The following is a 16,339-nucleotide window of genomic DNA, read 5'->3' on the forward strand; positions in this document are numbered from 1 at the left end:
AAAGGATAACTTTATTGCTGAAGTAACAATTAGAATACACCCCCTTCTTGGTATAAAAGGATTACAAAAATATATATTAATCCTCATCGTATTGAACTCCGATCAATCCCCTAATAAATTATATATTCTATTTTTTATCCTTTTTTTTACAACTTAATCCCACAAGCTTTATTAAGACTAAATACATCATAATCATATCCTATGTTATAAGTGCTACATACCATTCATGATCAAAGTTTTCCAATTAAAAAATGTTATGATTCAAAATTATAAAAATTATAAATCATATGAATACCCTCAAGAAGCTCAATGTTTATCTTAAAAAATATACGTAACCCTTGAAGAATTATTTTGGTTATTAACCTTGCTTTTTTCAAATAAGTAACTATATGCACACTTTTCAAGGTGTTGCAACTCTATTGAAGATTATTCAATATGGCCTTTTAAGAAGTATATTCAAATGAAATAGTCATACATGCATACTTGGAACTTTACAGAAATCATATGTACCTAAAATATAAAATAGAAGCATGCTTCAACAATGAAAATGGCCAAGTAATAAATAAATGAAGCTTGCTGAAGGTGAAGATACTTGTTTTTAACTTACATGTTTCATGACAGACAAGTCTCCTTCCACTGTTATCACACATTGTGCCAGTTTAAGTAATATGTCCTTCATAAATAGGTACGAGGTCTTGCCTACAATCAAAGAAAATGGTAAGGAGGCATGTTGGTCGACATAACAATCCATTAATCTATTGCAATCTTGTAACAAGGAGGAAATCATTGATAGTGCATCAATTTATTAGAATTAGGAGGCAAGAACATCCAATATCATGTATAAGCAATTCAAGTTCAATGTGAAGAATGCATTGGTGTTAACAAACAAGTTTACATATAACATTTGAGTGGCCCAGATCAGAAAAAAACTAAAAAAGAAGAGTTTACAAGGAAAAAGAAAACAGATGACAGCATTAGATCTTCAAATGTGAAAAGTTACATGTATATGTTTTTCATTTTGAATCTTTAGCATATATCTCCTATTTTGTCTAGGAAACCTAGCTGTAAAAAGTACTGGTGAACCAAAGAAGAAACTCATCATGAAATATAAGATGACTTAGCAATTTCTTCCTGCAGATTTCTTTATAGTTTATATACAACAATTATTTGTCACATGATTTAAATAAGTTAAATTTAGTTTTACATTAGGAAAAAAATAAATAACATGCCACTTATAATTTATCAGGCCAAGACTCAAATAGTCATAGAAATCTGATACAAGAAGTATGAGAATTTGTCGACATCTAAAAACTTCAACCATTCTTGTGAGTTAGCACTAATGAAGTGCCTCAAAACTTATCCTAAATTTACATTTATTCTCTCTGTCTGCTCATCCCAACATAATAAGATTAGGAGCTCTTTATTCTTGGGGAATTTAAAAGTAGAGATGTAGCTTTAAGAGAGAGTTTTTGGTGTTGTGACTTGTGAGGAAGTTCAAAAGGCAATTATTAGTAAAAGATCATGCTTGAAAGATTAACAAAATTAAAAAATAAAGAGCATTTTAAAAGATATATAGAATCTAAAGAAGATCAACCTTTATGCCCGAAGCACCCGGCATCTGGGCTCAGGCGAGCAACCAAGCGGCGCCTCTTTGAAGCGCACAGCTTGGAAATGAAGCGAGGCACTCGGGCCTCGCCTCGTCTCGCCTGAGCTCCTATTGAAATCACTGGGTCATAGTAGCTTAAGTCACCAATAGAATCATGCAAGGTTTTTAATTTCGTATCGTACTGCTCGATACGGGCGGTACATACTGGTCCGCTAGCCTATCGACACGTGAACCGCCCGTTACCGATAGTACCAGATTTTTGGCCCCGTATCAGTTGCTACAGGGCTGTACCAAGAAGTAACAATCGAAACTTCAACTGTTACCGACCTGTACCAGGCGGTACTGACTGATTTCGACCATTACCGACTTGTACCACCTCAGACACATGATTCACGATGATCAACCTATGACCATTACTACATTGATGCACCAATGGCATACGGTATATCAATGCACTATGTCGTGGGATTAATTTCAAGATTAGGTTTGACAAACATATCATATTCATTTACAAATACATAAGATCGAGGATCCCGATCTACCACCCTTGGAGGCCCATCATTCGTTTTGATGATAGAATCAGGTATATCTACATATTTATTACTTAATTTATTTGAATCTTAAAGTTTAAGTTGTATACAAAATAATCTAACAATTCAAATAATTTTTCTGTAGATAATTCAATATTAATGGAAGGACGATCCGTAATGAATCGAAACTGTAAACCTTACATAAGGCTACTCTTCAAAGCCCGAAAAAGATATGTGGCACTATTCTTACCTAATTTACATTAGTTTTGATAAAACTATACTAAATGTATATTTATTTTCAACTTAAAAACTCTATCCTAACTTTTTTTTTTCTATTTTCAGGTATTTTCAGAGAGTTTTATGCCTATTTTAGGCGTACCGCTCAGTATGTCGATACGATACAAAATTAAAAACCTTGGAATCATTACCCTTCTTCCCATGACTAAGGCATCTCAATCAAAGAAATCTGAGATCATTTGCATAAAAGAGAACTTCAGCATTTTAATAACCATCTAATACTGAGTAAAGTTCAACATTTTTTTCTTGCACCATGAGCCATCATAAATCCTCAAGAAATAAGCTACTTTGCACATTTAATTATTTTTCTTCAGTATACACTCCTATGTTGATACATAAATGCCCATGTGTAATCATATTTACTTGAACCATTTACATAGGCATTTTTTGTGTATATATACAGTCTGAAAATACGAGAATTTCTTTTTGCAATCACCACAAAGAAATAAAGGGTTAATAAATACCAAGAAATGAACATGAAATGCAGAGCACTATAATGTTTAACTTTCAATGAATATCAGCAGTCGTAAATTTAAATGAAGCACATTTTGGCAAAAACTGATGAAAGAACATACCAAGCCTGAGGAATAAAGCTGAAATGACATCCAACATAGGTTCAGTAGGGGATTTGCAAGTGTTGAGCATATTGCTGAATACAGAACAGAGATTTACAATTGCACTTGTCTCAGGGTTATCATCTTCATCATTATTGCATAACTTGCTTGCACCAGTCATAGAAAGCTTCAGGTCAATATGAACATTAATCAAGTCTTTCAAGACTTCTGCAACAGCTTCGGAGGGATTACCATCAGCAACCAGATATCCTGCCAAGCTTCCCAATAATAAGTCAAAATTACTTAAAGATGAGTTAAATGACCCAAAGAAAATAGACAAAACCTTATTGCAATATAAGTTTCATATCTAGTCAAATTTACAATCATAAAGAGCAGATTAAATAGGTAAAATATTAAAGTTCAACCACAGTTGTAAACTTTCTTTTAGTTCCAAAAGAAGAAAACTAGAATGGGCATAAACAACAACACATGAGACTACAAATAAGTCAGTAAAACAAGCAACAAAATGATATTCAATGAATTTGACCACAGGGTATCAAGTAGGAAGAGTAAATGATTGTCCCGAGTTTGAATTATAGAATATGATTCTATGATGGATGACCGTTGCATGCTCCTTCGATGTAGTGAAAGCTACTTCAGATGATACAAACTGTTTGCATTATTTGAAATTTGAATGTCAAAATATATAAAATTTGATGTCATCATTCCAATCAAGGTTCGCAATACCGTACCATACCGGTATTTCGACCTGGGCTCGGTACCGGTACGGTACGGTATACCAAGCGATACACCCAGGTGTACCGAGTACTGTAGCACTGCTACAGTACTATAGTGCACTCGGACCGGTACGTACCGCCCGTACCGGGCGGTACAGCTCGGTACGGCAGACCCTGATTCCAATACCTTTGCATAACTGAAATAAACTTCCAATCCAATACACTCCTTGCCTTTAATAGCAGTCAGTTATATCACCATGATTAAACACCCCATAATAAGATAATACAAGAGAAGAATTACCATGATTAAACACCCCATAATAAGATAATACAAGAGAGAAGGATTTTGGAAGACGGCAAAAAGCAAGGATTGCAAAACCGTACCATACTGCCCAGTACAGGCAGTACATACCGATCTGCCAGCAGACCGGTACGTGGACCACTCACTACCGGGCGGTACCAACGATTTGGCCCCATATCGAGCGATACGAGGCTATATCGGGCGATAACGATTGAAAATCAATCGTTACCATCTGTAACAATGTTCCAATGGTCAATTTGACCATTGGAGACCTCCTTAAGAGTTTTTAAATCCTTTCCTCTCCCCTGTTTCAATCCATTTCTCCCACTCTCTCTTAAACTCTCTCCAACTCATAACGATTAACCTACGATTATCACCACATCGATACACCAATGACATGCGGTGTATCAATACACTATGTCGTGGGATCAATTTCAGGATTGGGTCCAACAAACATATCATATTAATATACAGATACATAGGATCGTGGACCCCGATCCACCACCAGTGGAGGCTCGTCGTTCGATAGTATAATCAAGTATATCTACACATATAATTACTTAATTCATTTGAATCTTAAAATTTAAGTCGTATACAAAATAATCTAACAATTCAAATAATTTTTCTATAGATACTTCAATATTAACATAAGGACGATCCAGAACGAACCGAAATTGTGAACCTTACACAAGGCTACTCCTCAAAGCCCAAAAAAAATATGTGACACTACTTAATTTACATTAGTTTTCCTAAACTATACTAAATGTATATTTATTTCTAACTTAAAAACCTTATCCTAACTTTATTTTCTATTTTTCAGATATTTTCAGAGGGTTTTATGCCTATTTTAGGCATACCGATCGGTACGCTTTAGCTTACCGCTTAGTACGTGGTATCGTACCATACCGAGCAAAGCTCGGTACACTGGTATGGTACGATATTCAAAACCTTAGCAGAAAGAACAAGTAAAGGAAACATTATCCACTTTCAAAGATTTATTCTATCCAGCTAATGGATCAGGATGATGTTGTGGTAAAATAAAGATACTTTTATTTGCTTTGAAAAATATAAGCATGCATCATAAACATAAAACTATTTATGTTTTAACCGAGGATAAAAGATGGAGCGTTAAAGGGTGATAAGGAAGACCATAATCAAAAGCTATCATACAACAAGCTGCATATGGAAACCAATGACCAATTAAATATGCTAATTCCAATATACCAAAGAGTTGCTGCATCACATACAAGACGCATACTATCACCTATTGGAAAGATATTATTTCAAGATTGCACAATATCAAGTGTAAATATGTTCTAAACAGTTGTTGATTGAGCCAAGAGATGCCAGAACAGAGGTCACTTTCTATCAGATTTTTGTTTGTTTTTGGTAGTTTTATATAACAGTGTAATGTCAATTACATTTTTCCTTCAAAAGAGTTATCATCTATTAATGATAATGCATGCATGACAACTTAGTGAATCATGTAGACAGTCACAACTCAGTCTTAAGATTATTCATCCCTAATATATCAAGAAAGGTTCTAATTTTGGTCTGGAACCAATACCAGTCCTTGGCAGACCAGTTCAGTACTGGACAGTGCAGATCAGGACGGTCCAGCCAAAGGAGGATTCCCCAGAATGAGGAGGGCGATGAGGAATCAAAAGAGGTGGAGGACAGGAAGAAGATGAAGAGGCAGGGAAGAGGGTAAGTGAAGGAGGCAGGGGAGGAGGGAAGGTGGAGGAACAAATGAAGAAACAGGGGATGGCAATGCATATCAAAGGAGGAGAGTGACACAACGGGAAGGAGAGTAATGCAGTGGCAATGCAATGGGGAGGATAAGAAGCCAGCAAAGAAATGGCTAGGGAGGAAGCAGCAGCCACACAGGAAGACAAGGTGGAGAAGAAAGAAAGAGAAAGGAAAGAGACAAGAGGAGATGAAACTGTTGTCTAACATTGTTATTATTTAAAAAAATAATAATATGGGCACCGGGTGGCAGGCTTACCACCTGATACCAATCGATATTGAGCAATTTACCACCTGAAGCATGATAGAGTGAGCTTGTCATGCGGTACAGCCCATATCAGACTAAACTGATTGCTTCACTGCTTCACATACCGGTGGGCTAACAGATAAGATAATACTAACAAGTACGAACCTATATGGATGGTCCTTTGATCCTTGATCTTAAATATTCATAGCAATCAAAACCCAATTTTAAAGCTTATAAACAAATCAAGTGCAATTAAAGTACAAACAAATAGTCAACTATTAAATGAAAACTATAAGAAGCAGATAAACAAACCTTTAACTGAGACGAAGATCACAGGAAAGCTGCCTATCCATATGGTGGGTTGAACATCACGAAGCTTGTTCAACAAATTACTCAAAGCCTTTAATCCAGAAACGGTGGTGTCAAGAGTATTCTTCTCACTCGAAGATATATATGATGTAAGAGCAGATATGATGTCGTCAGACTCAGCAATAAGAATCTTAGCTTCTGTTTGTTCCATTAATGCATCAACAACTCTAACAATGTGTCCTGTAAGCAAGGAGGTAGCACTCCTCAAGAACCTATAAACATCAGAAATGATCTTCATTCTTACTTTCTCAGAGAGGTTTGGTGCAATAAGTTTCAAAACGATAAGCATATGGATGATTTCCAAATGTTCGGTCTTGTGCAATTCATTCGAAGCAGGTGCATTTAACAGTTCAGGAGTGCAGAATTCTTCCAACAAAGATATGTACTTTTTGTACAAAGAAAACACAACTTTGCTCGCCTTCTTGATGATGCTGGAGCTCTTCAAAGTTTCAAAAACCTTCTTGACATATAGTTGGGCACATCTCCTCACCTAAAGCATAGAGAACACAAAAGGTAACAGTTCTTATCAAAGAAAACAGTAATCACTTGCAAATAATTTTTGGTAAAAATCAAGATGATAAACATATATGCACAGGATTCAGCAGGAAAGCAGAATTAAGTAAGCATGCTTTATCTTCAATCTTCAATAAATCAGTTTAAATTTGAAACAGAATTTTTATTAACAAAAATTATGAGAGGTTTGGTGATCATGCTCGAATCAGTTTAAATTTGAAGCAGGATTTTTCTTAACAAAAAGTATAAGATTATATATCAATTTAATATTTGAACCAATTCAGTTGCATATCTCCAAAAAGAAGTTATAAATTTGAGTTTGACACAAAAATTACAACATGAACAAATTGAAGTTGGAAACTTGCTCTTTTAATTTGTATTTTTAGATTCTTTATTCTTCACTTTCATTGATCAATATGTGATTGATAAGTATACATTTACCTTAGCATCTGCAATTAGTAAACCTGTATCTTAAGTCTTAAGAAACATAGATAAGGAAGTTCACATTGATGAGTTTCATTAAGTAATGTAGGACAAGAAATCTGATATTAATATTGAGATAAGATGAAAGCATGGATGGATAAAAAAAATAAGGATCTGATGATTGGGGAATAAAAAAGAGAAGATAATAGATGTGATAAGAAAAGGATAAACATCATAATCATTATGGCTTAAGAATTTACTCCCGAGAATCAAGATTCCACACCTCTGCAGTCTGCATGTCTCACAAGTGCAAGAATTATTTTATAAAAAAATGGCATGTTGCCGTGTCAGGAAGATTGGATTAGTTTTCTTTCTTGCAAAGAATCTTCATTCAGACATATTGTCCCAATTTTCTTCTACTTTAACTTAGCTTCATTTTTATATCAGTGGACAATCTTGGTAAGTGGAGCAAACTTACATAAGATGTCATATTGAAATTACTTACATTTACAAAAAAAAAGAATACTAAAATCATTCAAAAGACAAACTGAACAAGATAGTTCCTAAATCACTAATCAATAACTATACATGTAACTAGCATAAAATTTATATCCTAACCCATATAAATTTAACAAACATCAAATATACTTAAATATCCTACATAAAAACTTTCTGACTAAGAAGAAACCTAGATATAGATAATATATCTAATATATGATTATTATCCAATTGGTAAAAGTATGAATAAATACAAGTCACAGTATCTAGACAAACTTGTATAAGTTCCGGTACCAATACTTTTGCCAAAATATATCTAATCAATTTTCATCCCTTGCTGAAACTCACAAATACAGTAACGTGTCAGATGTGACTTACATCATTCCAAGTGTTTTATGCAACCTCCTTTTTTAATGTCACGCCACAAGTCTGACATTTTTCTGATTTACTATTGAATTCATTGTTTACTATGTGAAACCAATACAAGAACAACTATTCATGAAATTAATAAAGGTGTAATAACAACTTGGAGTATTCAAAACCACTTGAAAGCATATCCCTGAACAATTACACAAGCAACTTAATCGATCAAAATTGCAACAGAAGTTGTTACCTTTGGGCGTTTGTCCACGGTGAACGCCAGAAGGACTTCCACAGGCAATTTGACCTCGTCCCAGTCCTCCAATTCAAGACGGAGCACCAAGCCACCAAGCGACTTAACCATGGACCGTACTGCCCCAGTAGGCAGCTTACTGGGCGGGTCCCACAGGAAAGTGGCAAGAACGAGGGCCGCGTTTTTGACCATTGTCGGAGGCAGGGACCGGGCAGGGACGACCGGTAGAAGGATAGAAAGGAAGGCAGAGAGGGCAGAAATAGCGTCATGGTCGGCGGTGTCGGCGTCGCGGATGGCGGTGATGACAGCCGCGAAGTAGCCAGGAGGTGTGAGGGGAAGGCCTTCCTCCTGGAGAATGGAACGCATGGCGGCGGCGGACGCGCAAAGGTGACGGTGCTGCGGGGCGGAGGACTTGGCGTAGCGGTCCATGAGAGCCTTGCACACGTCGGAGCCTCGGCCGAGATTGAGGACGGGCTGGGATATCTCCTCTTCTTCACCTTCGTCATCGCCGTCGCCGGGCGGAAGCGGGAGTTCCGCCGCATCCTTCCGCTTCATAGCTCGTAAATTCGAGGTGGCCTCGCAGGGAGACGGAGATGGACCAAACGACTCCGAGGATATAAATTGTGATTAGGGTTTAAGTTGGGACGTTGGAACGGCGGCGAAGGATTCATGGATTACGCAGGTAAAGAGACAATTCTTGACCCGACCCGCCAGGCACGATATGAGAGAGGTAAACGGGTTCGGGTTGGTTCTGCGTCGTCTTTGGGTTTCCGTCATCAACTTTAGGACTAACATATAAATCGGTTTTGGGTTTAAGAAATTGACACAAACAATCCGATTAATACTCAAATAAATATAATAATTTTGGATTTGCATATTGATAGAGAATATATTAACGGATAATGATGACACATAATTATCACGTAAAAGTGAAATATTCAAATCATCGGACAATAGTCTAAAATATATCGTTTGAAACTCTCTCCCCTGTAATCTACATAGACAAAACACCAAAAAGAGAATATTGAGATGGTTACAAGTTGTCCCCTCTACGATTAAGTATAAAAACTAACCATCAACATTATTTTGAGGGTTGCTCTTCCCAAGAAAAACTCTTACCCACTAAAGACCTCGATTAGTAACTTGAGTGTTAAAGGGATTGGGTCAAAAAATCTCTCCCAACATCAATCTTAGTGTAAGTAGCACCTTAGGAGATCGACACTTTCAACTCGGAGCCATCTCGAGGCCACCTTGGAGTACACCTTAGTTACCACTTCAAACATTCTTGCATCTTTTAGTTTAGACCATGTCGGATTGACTCAAACATTAACGGTGAAATCATCTAACATTTTGACACTAGAAAGAGGGTCTAATATCGTAGGAATGAATGCTCCAACGAAGAGGCTCTACCTCCAACTCATAGCACTTTTACTCGGGGGGCAACTACCATCCTTCCCACATATGGATGCGTCCACTTCAGCACAAACATCAACATAATACTAGCATCTATTCAATGACCCGAGCTTCTCACCCCTATGGGCCAACTTGAGCCATCTACTCATCCCCGTCGAGGTGTTCTTGAACCTCATCCAACAGGCACAGACGTTGATGGGCATGATGTAAGCTATCGGCTTGCTCCTACCTCTCCTAACCTAATAAGCAATACCACCATCTCGGCCGCAATTAATGCCTCAACTACCATTGGCACTAATGTTGTTGGGATTCTCCCAACCGACGTGATGTCGGTATCTTAGGATTGCTCAAGCCCTATGGAACTATTGGTCGAAGGAGTGCCCCGCTCTCCAACTATATAATATTAGCGCACTACCGCACCTTCGCTTTGCTTTGCCTGAATTCGAGACTCAATCAGTGAATTTGATTGATGACTCATTAAGGATCTAGCTATAGCAAATGGACCAATACTTAAACAAGATGTAATAAGAGTTCTAATAATCTATAGGGGAGAGTTTAGTCGATCCCACCTTGGTTTGATCCTTATTCATTCAGAACATCCAGGAGGAGCCAATCCCAATGAACTTCCACCTCCCATTACCGAAGGCCTTTAACAATAGTACCAACCCGATGGAGCACACCACCACCCTTCATGCTTAGATGTCGTTGTATGGCACCTCAAATGCTCCGATGTATCGCACCTTTCTAATAATGCTAAGAGGCATAACACGAGAATGGTACTCTCACTTGAAGCCACTCTCAGTTGACTCATTTGCTTAGCTCACAAAAGAGTTTGAGCTCTACTTGAGAATATGCGCATGATGCCATTAGTGATAATGCTACTCCAACTCAAGCAAGAGGAGGAAGAGACACTATCTGGCTTCATCGCTCGATTCACTAACAAAATTCGAGGCATACAAGAAGCTTATCTATCACTTGTGGTTTAGGCCTTTATGATGGGGCTCTAACCCTCTCGCCTTTTTTGATTATTGGTAGAGAGGCTACCGACGATGGTACCCGATGTGATTTAAAGGGCTAACCAATACATAATTGTGGAGATAATGGTCTTATGTAAGCATGAGGAGACGCACAAGAGGCCAAGACAAGAGTAATTACCATCAACCTTGACACCAAGGTCATCACGGTGAAGAAAACATGATTGACCAAAGTTGCCCCACCCGAGGTTTGAGTCGACTACATTGAACATGACTAGTACTGAAGTCTTCTTATAGATAAAGGAAAAATGATTATTAAAAATTTTGTAACTATCGAAGACACTATCGGAGACGAGAGATAAATCCAAGTGTTGTTATTTCCATCACGATTATGGCCATGGCATAGAGGACTATCGCGATTTGAAAGAACAAATCGAAGAACTCATTTGTTGGGGACACCTCGGGAGGAGACATCTTATCGAATTACAAAGCCTACGTCCAAGCTATCATTGAAAAGTGCTCAAGATGAGAAGACAACTTGAAAATAACCTTCAAGGAAAAAGAGATAGAGTACCTCGACCTAAACCATAGCGATGCCTTGATGGTCTCTATAAGAATGATTAATCCCCAAGTGAAGAGGGTTATGATCGACATAGGTAGCTTTATCGATATCCTTTATTTTGACGTTTTTGAAAAACTTGAGCTCTTGACTAATGATCTCACGCTTATGACTTCTTCGTTGATAAGGTTCATTGGTAACTCCATATCCTCTCTTGGAACTATAAGCCTACACATCACGTTTGGAGATGAGCTTTGCTCCAAAATAGTGATAACTAAATTCATTGTGGTTGATATCCCCTTATACACAATGCCATCTTAGGTCGACCCACAACTTAATATGCTGAAGGCAATGGTTTCGGCATATTACATGGTGATAAAATTTCGAACAAGGATCAACATTGGGGAGTTGAGAGGTAATACGAGGGAGTCTCACTAGTTGATACCGGGGAGGAAAAAAATGCAGAATGGATGTCGATAGAAAACCGATATAACAGTTGTTCAGATAGAAAATGTCACAAAAGGCAAGGAACGCACTTTTGAAGAAACTTCGATAAAACGATATATAGCTCACCACCAAGTTTAAAAATCAAAAGGGATACAGAAGATCACCACCCTAATGATAATAAACAAGGATACAGAACTGAAAGCGAAAGACTCACCACTCAAGGACGCATCCAAGAGATACAGAGTTCAAAAGAGCACTCTAAGAGAGCTTCTGCCAATATCCTCAGTTTTCTAAAGTCCTTTCTAAGTCCTAAACACCAAAATAAATACTAGTGCATGAAACAACCCTTCATGCATAGAGAATTTCGAAATTAAGTGTTTACAGCTTCTAACCAACTATTTTAATGCACTCATTGGTAATGAAGAAATGTTCACAGCTGTCAACCAACTCCTTTAATGCATTCCTTTGTCTTGAAGAAAAGCACCTTGAAACAGCTTTAACTTTGTGCAGAGAATATGCTGATGAGCTGTCATTTTTTAGTGTGCTGAGATAAAGATTATGAGGCATCATTATTGACTGAAAAAGATACTAGATCATAATCAAGGCTCATATAATCAGATTGTAGCAAATTAGACACTCCCGTGTCAATCTCCCCCGGTTGAATGAGACTTGTCCTCAAGTCTTCGTTTGATTCATCAACATGATTATAAAAAGGACTCAAATCAGCCACATTAAATGTTGGGGATACTCCGTAATCTTCAGGTAGCTCTATCTCATAAGCATTTCTGCCAATTCTCTTAAGCACCTTGAATGGACCATCAGCCTTTGGTTTCAATTTTCCAAATTTGCCCGGTGGAAACCTCTCCTTCCTTAGATGAATCCAGACCAAATCACCTGCATTAAACTCCACATGTTTTCTGTGTTTGTTGGCAGCATGCATGTACCTCTCATTTTGCTTCTCAATGGTTGCTTTCACACCCTCATGCAGCTTCTTTATCTGCTTAACTCTTTCATCAGCATCTCCACTAAATTGCTTTGTTATAGAGTGAGGGATTAAGTCCAAAGGACCAGCAGGATTAGCACCATAAACTACCTCAAAAGGACTCTTACCAATACTATGATGCATAGAACGATTGTAAGCAAACTCAATTTGTGGAAGAATGACATCCCATTGCTTAATATTCTTGCCAACATAGCTTCTAAGTAAATTTCCCAAGCTTCGGTTTGTTACCTCAGTTTGCCCATCGGTTTATGGATGATGCGAGCTGCTGAAATTCAAAGAAGTACCTAGCTTCCTCCAAAGAGTTCTCCAAAAATGACTAACAAATTTTGAATCTCGATCAGACACCATAGTTCTTGGAATACCATGCAATTTAACAATCTCCTTAAAATATAAATCAGCAATATGAGATGCATCATTTGATTTATTGCATGGAACAAAGTGAGACATTTTTGAAAATCTATCAACAATAACCATGATAGAATCCTTGTTCCTTTGAATTCTTGGCAGTCCCAAAACGAAATCAAGACTCACATCCTCCCATAGAGCATTTGGCACTGGCAATGGAGTGTACAACCCAGAATTTTGACTTCTTATTTTTGCCAAATGACATAATCGGCATTGCTTCACATGTCTATCCACATCTCTGAACATTTTAGGCTAGTAGAAATTTGATTGAACAAGAGCTAGAGTCTTGTCCCTACCGAAATGTCCTCCCAAAACACCACCATGAGCTTCAGCTAGAATTACTTGTCTCAAAGAACAAGTTGGAACACATAAAGCATTAGCTCGAAAAAGAAAACCATCAAAGATCGAAAATTGTTAAAAGGAACCTGATTTGCAATTCTGCCATATCGAGCCAAAATCCACATCATTCTCATATAGATCTTTGAATGTTTCAAATCCAACCACTTTGACTTCCATTGCTGATAATAAAGAATGCTTTCTGCTCAATGCGTCAGCAACTACATTTTGAACACCAGATTTGTGCTTGATTGTAAAGTTGTAAGATTGTAAGAACTCCACCCAAGCTGCATGCCTCTTGTTTAGCTTGTGCTGATGATTAATGAACTTTAATGCCTCGTGATCAGAATATAGAACAAATGGCTTGGCGAGAAGATATTGACTCCAATGAGACAAAGCTCGATAAATCGCATAAAACTCCTTATCATAAGTAGAGTATTTCTTTCTTGTATCATTCAGCTTTTCACTAAAAAATGCAATGGGCCTTCCGTCTTGACTCAAAACAGCACCAATTCCCACATTAGATGCATCACATTCAACTTCAAACACATTATCAAAATTTGGTAGAACTAAGATAGGAGCCTCAGTAACCTTTTTTTTCAAAAGCTCAAAAGCATTGTTAGCCTCACTAGTCCATTTGAATTTGTCACATTTCAGACATTCGGTGATTGGAGCCACAATAGAGCTGAAACTCTTGATGAATCTTCTATAAAAAGATGTTAAGCCATGGAAACTCCTCACATCATGTAATGAAGCAGGTGTTGGCCAATTGAGAATAGCTTCAACCTTACTTTGATCCATCATGATTCCATCTTTTGAAACAACATACCCCAAAAACACCACACTAGAAGTAAAGAAATCACATTTCTTTAGATTAGCATAAAGTTTTTGCTGTCTCAAAATAAGAAAGATTTCTTTCAGATGACTCATATGCTCCTCTACACTCTTGCTGTACACCAATATATCGTCAAAATAAACTACAACAAATATTCCAATGCATGGCTTAAGTATGTGATTCATAAATCTCATGAATGTGCTAGGAGCATTAGATAGTCCAAATGGCATAACTAACCATTCATATAAGCCTTCTCTAGTTTTAAACGCTGTTTTCCACTCATCTCCGAGCCTCATTCTTATTTGGTGATAGCCACTCCTCAAATCAATTTTTGAGAAAATACAAGCACCACACAATTGATCAAGTAAGTCATCTAACCTTGGAATAGGAAAGCGATAGTCCACTATGATTTTATTGATGGTGCGACTGTCCACGCACATTCTCCAAGAACCATCCTTCTTAGGCACTAACAAAGCAGGAACCGCACAAGGACTCATGCTCTCCCGGATTAACCCTTTTTTAACCAATTCATCAACTTGCCTTTGAAGTTCTTCATGTTCTTTAGGACTCATTCTGTACGCAGCCTTATTAGGTAGAACAGCCCCCGGAATAAGATCAATGTGATGTTGAATGTCTCTCAAAGGTGGAAGGCCATGTGGAATTTCTTCCGGTATAACATCTTGAAATTCTTCTAGAATTGGTTGCATGATCTTCGGTGTCTCCTTATGTTGTTCGTTCTCCTCTACTACCATTAGGGCTAAAACATGACCGCCCTTGTCCAATTCATATCTGCATTCTCTATAAGAAATAAAAGCACTAACTTCCTTCTTTGGCGCACTGATTTCGGAAGGTTGTAATGGAGCTAAGATAATCTTCTTTTCATTCACTTTAAAAGAATAAGTATGTTTATAACCATCATACAACACTCTTCTATCATAATGCCAAGGTCTTCCCAATAGTAAATGACAAGCATCCATAGGGGCAACATCACACCACACTTTATCTTTATAATACTTGCCAATAGAAAATGAAACTAAACATCTTTTAGTTACCTTGATGTCATTTCCTTTTTGCAACCAACATAATTGGTATGGATGTGGATGAGGGATCGTATCCAACTTCAGCTTCTGCACCATCTCCAAAGAAACCACGTTCTCAAAACTGCCACTGTCGATGATCACCAAGCACACCTTGCCAAGAGAAGTGCATTTAGTGTGAAACACATTTTTTCTCACCCAACTTTCATCGTCGGCCACATATGACACTTGTAAACTACGTTGCAATACAATAGACAAACCATGATCAGCATAAGTAATCTCTTCCTCATCATCATCGTATTTTGGTTCGTCGTCAGCTTCATCTTCGCCTCCATCACTATGATCTTCAACCAAAGTTACAATCCTCCTATTTGGACAATCCGAAGCAATATGCCCAAAACCATGACATTTGAAGCATTTTCGACCACTTGGGGTAGAAGAATTAGGTGTTTTTTTGTTGCCAGCAGACTCTTCACCCTTTTCTTGCACCTTCGATATCACCTTGCTTTGGACAGTAGGCTTGGAACTTCCTCCTTTTGTGTAGCCTTCTTTTGAGTCATACCGAAAACTCTTTTCAAACTTCTGTTGCTTTTCAACTTTTAATGCCAGCTTGCTCACATCATTTAAAGACCAATATGGCTGTAGCTGAACAACTTTAGCAATCTCATACTTTAGACCTCCTAAGTATCTTGCAATTGTTTGCTCTTCCGGTTCCACAAGCTCTCCTTTTAACATCAAATTATCAAATTCTGCAGTGTACTCCTCCACACTAAGATCTTTTTGCTTGAAATCATGTATTTTGAGAAAGATCTCTTGTCTATAATTATCAGGTAAATATTTTCTCTTTAGCTCCCTTTTCATTTTCTCCCATGTAACGATCTTACTCTTCCCCTCAC

General features: G+C 37.6%; 1 protein-coding gene across 1 annotated transcript in view; it reads right to left on the reverse strand.

Moving 5' to 3' along the window:
* LOC103970522 (uncharacterized) overlaps positions 1-9,100 on the reverse strand; it is a 31,814-nt gene extending 22,714 nt beyond the window's left edge. The window contains exons 1-4 of the mRNA XM_009384323.3: positions 8,435-9,100; positions 6,331-6,877; positions 3,009-3,257; positions 608-699 (exon numbers count right to left, since the gene is read on the reverse strand). Of these exons, the coding sequence (XP_009382598.2) occupies positions 608-699; positions 3,009-3,257; positions 6,331-6,877; positions 8,435-8,989 (1,443 nt within the window). The 5' untranslated portion in view covers positions 8,990-9,100. The remainder of the gene's footprint in view (positions 1-607; positions 700-3,008; positions 3,258-6,330; positions 6,878-8,434) is intronic.
* Positions 9,101-16,339: the final 7,239 nt, after the last annotated feature.

Source organism: Musa acuminata, chromosome BXJ3-11 (genome assembly GCF_036884655.1).
Source record: "Musa acuminata AAA Group cultivar baxijiao chromosome BXJ3-11, Cavendish_Baxijiao_AAA, whole genome shotgun sequence".
Lineage (NCBI taxonomy): Eukaryota > Viridiplantae > Streptophyta > Magnoliopsida > Zingiberales > Musaceae > Musa > Musa acuminata.